Raw genomic sequence first — 10,664 nt, forward strand, 5'->3', positions numbered from 1 at the left:
ACTAATCTATTAATTTCACAACATGCAGCCAGTGGACGATACTACACGCATGCGATTGGCCTTAGACTTAGTGCTGAGTAATTACAATAAGGCCAAAGAAAAGACCATCGAAGCCGCAAAGAATTTGGTCACCAAAATTAACTGAAGTGCAGCCATTTATTATGTTCATGATCCGAGTCTTATTTATTTTTCTAAGTTTAAAATACTTTGAATTATTTACATTGACAGGATTTGGTATTTTATTTTAGTAAGACTTTATATTATAGACCGTTTCTAAATATTTGTTTCTAATTCTGCTGTTTTTGTCGATAGTAGTGTGTTGTTTCCGTTTATTTTACTAAAATTGTAAACTAAAAAGAAGACACGTTGCAACCTCATAATTCAATGAGGAGTTACGCTACAAAATAATTACAATTTTACCGAAATTATATAGCAAAGGTGTTAAAAAACTCCCGCATGTTTACACAAAAACTCTACTCCCTCTGTAATTTAACTGATAGCGGTTTTTGTTTTGAATAGTTTGGGTGGTAGAAACCCCCCCCCCCCAAAATTAAAATCTCTGATATTCAAACAAGATACTCTCGCGCACAAACCCGCCAAACCAAAAACTCCAATAGACCCAAACCCGCGAAAAATAAAGCACTCACCTAAATTTGTGACCCTATCTTCAGCCTTTCCTTCAAATAGGCACTCCCAGGAGTGTCATCGTTGTTCATAGTGGCCCTCTTCTCGAACTGCTCCTCACGTTAGTGGGTTTGGTATTCTCTTTCTTGAATTCCTGTTGTATTTAACTTTTTCCCCCTTTTTTGCAGATGACAAGTCAAGCGGATAATTAGGTCAGATGTTAGTTTCTTCTCCCTTTAGAAAGTCTTGGAAAAATGAAGAGAAACTTGTTCATCCCAACTCATGCTACATAAAATTTTGCCCATTTCCAGAGGATAGGGTTTACAAAAAGTTTGGTCTATTCATCATGACATGTCTTCCAGCAGAGGCTGAGAAACTGGAACTTGATATTCATCTTGCTGATGGTAGATATGTTATATCAACATTTGTTCCATTTGGAGTAGTAGAATTCGACAAAGATGAGGTAAATGGCATTTTATTTTGTGTTAAGCAAAAAAAAAATAATAATAAATTTTTTTTTTTAAGTTTATGATTGGACTCTTCCTCTTGCAGATTAAGATGGCTAAACATCTTTAAGAGATGTTCCTTAAAATTATTCTTGACCGATCAGAATTTGCGTCTAATTGTGTAACCCTAGGTAAAGGTGCTGAATCTCGCAATGATTCTTGAAATTGTTCTTGTACTTTGAATAGTATCTTCTTGTTCATCCCAATTGTTGTGTTCAGTTTTAAAACTTGTTGTAGTCCATCAATTTTAATATCATAATTTGATATTATCATGCTTGTGGCAGGCAGTTCAAGAGGTTGTCTGCTTCGGAATTAACAGATTTTGGATGATTTCTTATTATGAGTGGTGGATTCATTCTTCTGCAGAAGACAGGTCTTCTGATTCTCTACTCCTATTATCGTATGTTATACCACTATTTTTTTGTTGATTAGGTATACTGCTATATACTGAATTTGTTTTAGTCATCCTGAAAATCACGCTGCCTCAGATATCAGCTTAATATATCATATGATTCCGTGGTCAAGGACCAATCAAATTATATGTGGTCTTCAATGTTTTAGAGATGAGCATTTTCGTAATACATAAATCTCAGATATAGGGAATAAGTAGTTCTCTATATGTCGATCCGTATTGTCAATTTTCAATCAAGAGTAATGTTAATGTGAGGAAGATACTGGCGTGACAATGGAAGGGAAATAATTCAACTCTGACATCAGTATCAATATGCTATGCTATCTCCATGTTTTTATTTTTCATATGGTAAGATATGTGAGTGGCAGTATCCCTGCTCTTCCAAAGAAGTAAATTCACCATTTGGTTTTGTATCAAACCTGAATTAGTACCTTTTGGCAGGAAAATGATCCACTTTAATTATAGGTCAACTCATAATAAATTATTCTTCTTCTCCTTTATCCTCCTTCTTTCAATGTTGACCTGAGGGAAACACAACACAATCCCTTGGCCATAGGGGGAAAGAAGAAAACAAGAAAGACAGAAAGAGCCACAAAAATCAATATCACCGCCAATCATCATCTTGTTGGAATCCAATCTAATTCAATAAAATATCACACGTAATTGTATATTCATATCCCTAATCCTTTCTTAATTTTTACCCTTTTTCTGAATCAATTTTGTCATACGATTAATCATCAGGAAATAGGAATTTCTATCCAAGTTCTCCTATTGCTTTAAAGTTATATTTTTTGTTAGTTTGTTTCACTTATGTTGCTTTGTTGTGTTCTTTGATTGCAATAATAATTTACAACTTTTATTGGGAATTTGGATTGATTTGTATAGACCAATATTGGAAATTTTTTACTGGTTTTTGCGTGACCAATTATGGGGAAGCCAACAGGGAAAAAGAAAGATCATGAAAGTCCCAAGGCAAAAGAAGCTAAGGTTCCTGCTATTAATAAGACTATGGACCGTAGCGCCTCAAAGGCCCTTGATGATGACACTGCCATGTTCATCAACATGGCACAATAGCTCAAGGAAGAAGGCAACAGGCTATATCAGAAGAATGATCATGAAGCTGCCATGTTGTAGTTTGCGAAGGCGTTGAAGCTCCCGCCTAAGAGTCACATTGATGCTGCACACCTTCACACAAGTATGGCCGTCTGTTACATGCAAATGTGACTAGGGGAGTACCCTCATGCCATCAACGAATGCAATATGGCGTTAGAAGTCTCACCTAGATATAGCAGGGCTATGTTGAAGAGGGCAAAGTGCTACGCAGCATTGAATCGGTTGGATTTTGGCAATGAGGGATGTTAGGATTGTTTTGAATTGGGAACCTAATAACCTTACAGCATTTGAGATCCAGGATAGTCTGAGAATTACAATGGAAGAAAAGGGCATCACTATAGATGAGACTGAGATTGCTTTGGCTACAATCGCAGAGCCTCCAGTTGCCCGGTTGCGAAAAGTGGTGAGGGAGAAGCTAAAGAAGAAGAAAGGTCATCACCAGAAAAGTGACGAGAAGATGGAAGAGGATAAGGAGGTTGTGCACAAGGAGGTGGTGCAGACGGATCATGTGCAGGAGAATGTGAAGAGTCATGTTAAGGAGGAGGATAAGGAAGTGGTCAAGCACACAACTGAGAAACACAATTTGGAAGCAAGACCTGTTAAGTGGCGAGAAACTGCGGTTACAAGGACAGTGAAATGATAATTTTCCCATTCATAACTTGAGAGATGTTTTTACATGTATTCTTGTGGTGGAAATGACAGTAAAAAAGCTTTGGAGACGCATGTATGGAAACACGGGGTGCATGTGCTTGACCTTATAGTAACTATTACTGACTGGATAATTGTGATTAGTTGACAAATGCTTAGGTTCATGTTTCCTTGAATTATAATTTGATGTTGCTGTCTTTAGTACTACCTGAGATTTCTTTGAAGAAGCAATATGAGTTATTGATAAGGCTCCAGAGACGTTAGGTCAGCTAAGACATGCTTAGTATTATTTATGGGAGAAGGATCATCATATTTCAAATTTGAATTATTTTTATATGGAGATTTGTGTGAGAAATAGGCTTTGGTAGGATGTTAGGAAGTATTCCGCAGCTAACTGAAAAGCTTCTTACGGGGAAGAACAATATTATTTATCCAACAGAAAACATTTTGAGGGATTTCATGGCCTTGTATACGTCAAACTTTAATACAAGACCCGACTTACAAGAGAATTTACATGATTGATGTATTTTAACTAAATATATATAAAACATTAATAAAATAGGAAGCGAAAAATATATTTATGTTTTTTGTGCACTAATTCTAATAATTTTATATAAAGAAAAAGGTATTACTTTTGTAGTTTTTACAAATAAATTTATTGATTTGAATAATAAAATTATTCATTATTTTTCGTAAAATTGGATTAGTTTAAATATAAATTGGTTACTATAATTTGTTATTTTTTTAAAATTGACACCCCAAAATATTATATAAAATTCGTTTCTAAAAGATATATTACATAAGAATTTTTTTAAAATAATTTGTTGAATTGAAATTAGAATTATATTTTTTATTTATTAGATTTTTTGAAATTATGAATAATAAAAATATGTCTTTATTCTTTACAAATATGTATAAAGTAAAATGCTATATATTTGATACAACAATCCGCGTATTGCGCGGGCATTTACCTAGTTGAAAATTATAAGAGAATATCAATCACAAACAGAAAGAGTAAAGCAGAAACCAGGGATTGCATCTCATAGTTATGTGCAAAATAGGATTGGCTTCTGAAATGACATAATTCTTCATGACTTGATTTGATTTTTGGTCAATGTCAGATTCCATGACGTAACTGACTTCGCCTAGTAGAATAAGACTTTGTTATTGCTGTTGGATTGCATGATAGTGCATATAATTCAATATTTTATTTTCTTCTAATCCTTTCAGTTAAGTTGTATTTATATAATGTCAATGATGACATTGTATCTCTTTGATTGCAGGGATTTTTTGTCATATTTTTTTTATTTTCTCCCCCTCCATGCTGCTTTGAATAGCTCATTGATGGTTGCTGAGATTGGATTATGTTTTCATTTCCATGTCAATTTTGAATGAAGTTGGGATGTCATTGTAGAAGGCATTGTTATATGTATATTTTTTAAATCTTTTATTAGGGTATTATGGTGTAAGTTTGTCATTCTTTTCGATTGTAATAGCAGTATATGATTTCATTTATTGGCAAGGTAGTGAGGTGACCTGAATTTTTCAGATGGAAAAAGGAAAAAAACCAGTAAAATGATTGTTCAGTGTGTTGATCAGCTGAGGTTTGCTGATTATTTTGGTTGTCAAATTTCCATTTTGTAACATTATATGATTGTCATATAGCAAAAAGTATGTATTTTCATCCTGTATTCCTTTGTTACTACTTATATACTATCCTTTTCCACTGTTAAATTTACATATTGAGGAAACGTTGGTGTTATACTTATAGGTTGTTATTGGCTCATTGTATGTTATGTTGGGGTGTGAAATTTGAAAAACGGTTAGAAACAAATCAGACCATATGAGCTTCTTAATTATTTTATATTTTAAAACCTCAACACTAACCCGGCAATTTTCCAGCCTTATAAATAAAGAAAAAAGAAAAACCTCAAATCGGAGGTTCCGAGTTACAACCCTTCAAATTTGAATTTGTCATTCCATAAATCAAAGCCTCTGGTTTTTTTGCTTTTCAAAAACTGCGGTGCAGGGACAAATAATTTTAATATGAATTGTCAGAATATCCCCCAAAAACAGAAAACAAAAAAAATAAAAAAATTCAGATTCTTCATCTTTAGAAGCTGATAAATAGTATCTCTGGGGAGAAGTCAGCTTTTAGCTATTTCATTTATATAAAAAATAGAACTCATACAAAATCACTTTTTCTTTATTCAGTAGTCAGGTTTTGCAAGCCACAAAAAAACCAAGCAGTCGATCATCTCAACTGTCTTCTAGCCAAACATAACAATATAGAATGGTTCTCAAAAGGATGGCCAAGACCACAGTTTACCATACCATCAGAGGAAGGCAAAAGTAAGATAGATGTTAATGCTCACCAAGTTTATTATACATGATTTTAAGTTCAGAATCAACAACTAAAAAAGATATATGCTTCAAACTAGTGAATTAAATTTTATGGAACAAAACATACAGCATTCACTTTTGTAAAAAAAAAAATAAAGCAAAATGAAAGAGCCAAGAGAGATATACAAAGTGAAAGTAAATAGCAGTAAAAAAGATGCATCAAATCAGAAGGCTACTGAAGTGACTGTTGTAAATAAGGGATATACAATTAGTTCTTTTGCATCATAGGAAAACGAAATTCAAGAAAGGAAGGAAGGGGGAACGACGAAAAAAGCGGGAGATAAATATGTACAAGTATTATTTACTCATTTTCAGTCATTAATATGTGCAAAGTATTCAAAACAGAAAAATCAAAACCAGCAAAGAAATGACTGTTTTACTGAAAACTGAAAACTTATCCAACATTAATAAGCAAAAGATAGAGCAGGCCATATAAAAACTCTGCATAATGCCTCATCAACCATTAAATTGTGTAACATCACCTTACCCCAAACTTTAATAGGTATAAATTCGTCCATTGTGCAATGGTCTCACCATTCTCCATTTGAACAGCATCCACTGGGTTGATGCCATATAACCCTGCATGCTGCAAAATTGGATCAGATGAACAAATTAAGTATAAATGTCAAGCGTGATAGGAAACTAAGTTAACTCTTCAAGGAGGCCAATTGGCGAAGCTAATTTTCAACAAAATAGTGTAGCATATGCGGTGAAAGTATTTACCTACCTCACAAAACTTAAGAACTGACATGTGGCAAGAGTGGCATAAGCAAACAATACCAAGAAGCCCTGTATTGCTGAGAAGAAGGTATCCACCTTTTAAGATAATATAAATACAAATGTGAGTTGTCAATATAAGTAGAATGGATATCCCTTAACTGCAGTTGGGGTAAACAGAATCTTGCATCTCTCCCACAAATTATCTGGAACAATGATTAACTCCTCAGTAGCTACCTTGGCCTGCATTCAACTCTTTTTTAAAACTAACATAGTCATTCTGAACATGAATATCTTTTTTAGAGAGAAAAAGAATTATAGAAATAAAAAACGCAGCAAAGGCAAGGGGGAAAGACACGGTAGTAAATAGAAGACACGAGTTAGCGTTTGTAGTTATAATTTGGTGGTTAACATCCGTATACGTAATTACTTACTACAGTACATGGGGACACTTCAAATGAACTAGCATTAAGCTCAAATTCGTTTATTGATAGAATAAGTCGAAAAGCAATTTCTACAAATTTAATAGTAAATGAGCAAAATGACGTAATCTTCCTAGTTCAATAAATGTGAATTCAATCAATGAATGCAAAATATACAATCATCAATAAAAGGTAATTAGTAAATGGAACGAAATAACCAATCATCCAAAAATCTGAATCATCTTCAAGCTGCCATTCCAGTTTCAGGGGCCACAACAGAAGACCCAGCTGGTATGGAACCCATCCCGGACTCTTCGTTACTTGTAGACGCACAAACCGGGATATTGGGACCAAGACTTGATGTTTTCACTTGATCAATAAAAGCCGACTTAGCTGCTGAGGTTGGTGCTGTTCCACCACCAATGTTACTATCTTTTTCCATCTTATGCTGATTTTTCACACTGTCATGTCTTTTGCGCTGATCACAAAGCAAACACCACAATCCATTACAAATGCATGAGAGTAACATATTTTATAAATCCATAACACAATATGACGGATCAGCATACAACAAATGTCTAGACATAGTTATAGTATGAGATACCTTAGGGAGGATGCTGCTGATATTCGTTTCTGTATCATCGTCTACTGGCTCCTTTGGGATTCTACCAGGAGCATTAGGACAACTTTTGTTGTAGTGCCCTGTCACACCGCAGTTTGAACACTTTCTCTGTTGCTTGAATTTTGAGTTTTTCTTGGGAGCTCCCTTACTCTTCACCACCAATGGGTCACCAACGCAGTCATCGTCTAAGTTAGCGTTACGTGGATTTTCACCTCGCTTTTGGAGTTTTGTAATTGTGTCGACAACACTATTCATTGCTTCCACAAAGTCACTTGAATTCTTACAGGCCAAATCCATCAACCTAGAACACTCAGCACCCAACACACCTAAACGACACTTTAGTACCTTATCAGAATCACTTGGATCATCGACGTTTGACTTCATGAAGTCACTCTAGGCATTCTTCGTCCAACGCTTGCACACAAGCTTTCTGGAATAACTTCAACGTGTTGGTGCTTTAGGCAGGCGAATATATGCATGCAGGGAATTCCTCTATTTTCGAACCACTTACACTCGCAACGGAGAATCCCCCGAACTCTGTCAAACTCAACCACATGATGAATCTCTGGCACTCCAAAAATGTTACACTTGAAGTATAGTTTTCCACCATCCTGAATTACCAACTCTGTATTCATTGCACAAGCACCCTCAATTTCCTTCCTGACCTCCCGGAACATTTTACGAGTGAAAGTCTTTGCAGCAAAATCTTCAAGTGTCGGCAAAGAAGTCACAAGTACTGGAGCGGTATATTTACTATTGAACTCTGCGACTCTTTCATTGTTCCTGTAATGGCTAACCACGGTCTCCATGTTATTGATGAATTCAAGAAGGGTATCTTTCTTTCTCACATATGCTTTTATTAGAGAGTTAATCCCTTCACACTGGGATGTTGTCCTGATTCGCCCAAAAAATTGGTCCCTCAAATATTCAAGAGCCCATAGATTCCTCATCTCATAGGTTTGGACGACCCAAGAGTTGCTTGATAAGTTATACCTGGCCACCATGTCTTCCCACCTGACCTTAAACTCTTCAACACTCACATTGGCATAAATCAATTGCTTGAAGTCCATTAGAAATCCACTGTTCTTAACCTTCTCGCATGCATTCCTATGTAAGTGCCATGCACATAGTCGTTGTGTTGCAGAAGGAAAGACCTGTTTAATTGCTTCTCTCATTGAAAGATCTCCGTCGGTGACAACTGCCGTAGGGTGTTTACTCCCCATTGCTTCCAAAAAAGTTTCCAAGAGCCACTTGTATGAACCAATATCCTCATTAACAAGAATACCACAACCGAATACGACGGTCTGCCCATGATGATTGCTACCAGAAAATATAACAAGTGGTTTATTGTAGACATTCCTATTGTAAGTCAAATCAAACGTCAACACATCCCCAAAGCACTCATAATCAATGCGGCTAGTCCCATCAACCCAGAACAAATTTTCCAATTGATTCTCATTACTTAATGTGTACTTGCCAAAGAAATAAGAATCGTTCCCAGCTTTACCTCTCAGATAGCTTATTGCAGCATTTGCATCACCACCCTTCACCTTTTCCTTCCTATATTGAGTAATGAGGTTGTACATGTCTTTTTGGTTGAATGGCAAGTTTGCATATCCACCTTTTTGAGTAGCCAAGTATCCCAAGATGTGACAGGTCCTGATGCCTATGTCGTGCAAATTCTTCGCTTGAGCTTTATCCGATACACTGAATGTGCGATACTCAGGCATCATGCTAACGTCGAGTGGAGCAACTAATTCATGAGAGTGCTCTTCGTAGAACGAAACAACCTTCCATTGTTGAATTTTTTATCTAGTCTTGCACGAATTCTAGCCGGGCAACAACTTCGAGTTAGGGGTCGGTGGTCCCTGATTCTTTCGTCCTTTTCAACCTCTTCCTTTCTTGAGCCCGCCTGATTGTAAACAATTTGGCGCATAATTACGGAACCATCGCTATCGCGTCTGACTTCATCCAACCTCACAGCGAAACCGTGCATCATTGCATAAGTCTTGTAGAATCGATAGACAGCTTCCTCATCTGTAAACTGAAGTTGCATGATATCTTCTCGTGACAGCTCTGCTATTCTCTTATCTTAAGGTCTATCTTCATCAGCCTCTGAATCGTCGTCTAAAAAGTCTGGATCGTCTCCTCTAGGGAACCCAACATCGGAGTCTGATCCGAAAAAATCGCTATCCGACGGATCCATCTCCCAAAAACGAAGATACACCTCCAATTTATAAAAAAAACAAACACATCATGACACAATTAACATTTCAAAGATATGTAGACTACAAAAATTACCACTAATTCACATAAAATACAGCAACACCTTTTAAGGAACTAAAAGTTTTTAATACAATCCATCCAAGTGTATTTACTTTTATGTCCCTCGTTTGGTTGACTATCTTCTTTGTATCTTAAAGATCTAAGCATAACAACATATATTTAGATTACTTTTTTTTTAAATGAGCATCAATGATTTCATCACTTTAGAATTTCATTTGTAATGGTCTGTACGAAATAGAATGACATTCTCACCAAAATTGAGGTGGCTACGGTGGTTGGCGTGGCTGCAGTGCTGCGGGAAGCGGGGCTCGGTAAATGGGTGGGTAGAGCTTGATTTGCCTTTTTCTTTCAATTCAGAGAGGAATGGGGCTGAGGTGCATTGAGTTTCTGCAAAATGATAAAAAAATATAACTTAACTTTTTTAATGCTTACAGAAATTATATATCCAGTCCTCTTATAAAAATATTTAATTACAAAGTTGTCCTATTTTAGTTAAGATATTAACTCAAACTAAAACTAAACATCCATAATAATAAGCATTAAATCATATCCAGATTCAACATGTATAGCATTTAGTTCAGTTAGTACAAGCAACTACATTTATCCCATAAAACATCACTAACCAATAATAAACTGTTATTTAGAATATCCAAAAATTATGTACATTTATTTCATCCAAGCCTATATAAATCAGACTTCAGATCCATACTTTGTTCTTTCCTAGAATAAACAATTCGATGGAGTCCTCAATAAATCTATGTTCTACACAATTCAAATAAGAGACAACGGAGTATCAATTTAAGACGCATCCATGTCCCAGGTTCCCCGCACCTTTTTTTTATTTTTAAATATCATTTCTTTTCTCAGTAAGAGCATATGTAAAACTACATTAAATACAATAAATCAGAGGA

The 10,664-nt window shown here is 35.6% G+C and overlaps 1 protein-coding gene and 1 long non-coding RNA gene across 2 annotated transcripts; one reads left to right on the top strand and one right to left on the bottom strand.

Moving 5' to 3' along the window:
- Positions 1-383: 383 nt before the first annotated feature.
- On the top strand, positions 384-1,666 carry LOC112785299 (uncharacterized). The gene is made up of 4 exons (XR_003194225.3): positions 384-836; positions 936-1,087; positions 1,177-1,261; positions 1,415-1,666. It is a non-coding gene; the product is annotated as an uncharacterized lncRNA (long non-coding RNA).
- A 5,423-nt stretch (positions 1,667-7,089) lies between these two features.
- On the bottom strand, positions 7,090-9,523 carry LOC112783529 (protein FAR1-RELATED SEQUENCE 5-like). Its single transcript, XM_025826511.1, has 4 exons — positions 9,410-9,523; positions 7,979-9,257; positions 7,450-7,793; positions 7,090-7,323 (listed from the first exon to the last, which is right to left on the bottom strand). Exons 1-4 carry the CDS (start codon positions 9,521-9,523, stop codon positions 7,090-7,092), a joined length of 1,971 nt encoding a protein of 656 aa, XP_025682296.1.
- Positions 9,524-10,664: the final 1,141 nt, after the last annotated feature.

The sequence above is a fragment of the Arachis hypogaea genome, chromosome 20 (genome assembly GCF_003086295.3).
Source record: "Arachis hypogaea cultivar Tifrunner chromosome 20, arahy.Tifrunner.gnm2.J5K5, whole genome shotgun sequence".
NCBI classification, from domain to species: domain Eukaryota; kingdom Viridiplantae; phylum Streptophyta; class Magnoliopsida; order Fabales; family Fabaceae; genus Arachis; species Arachis hypogaea.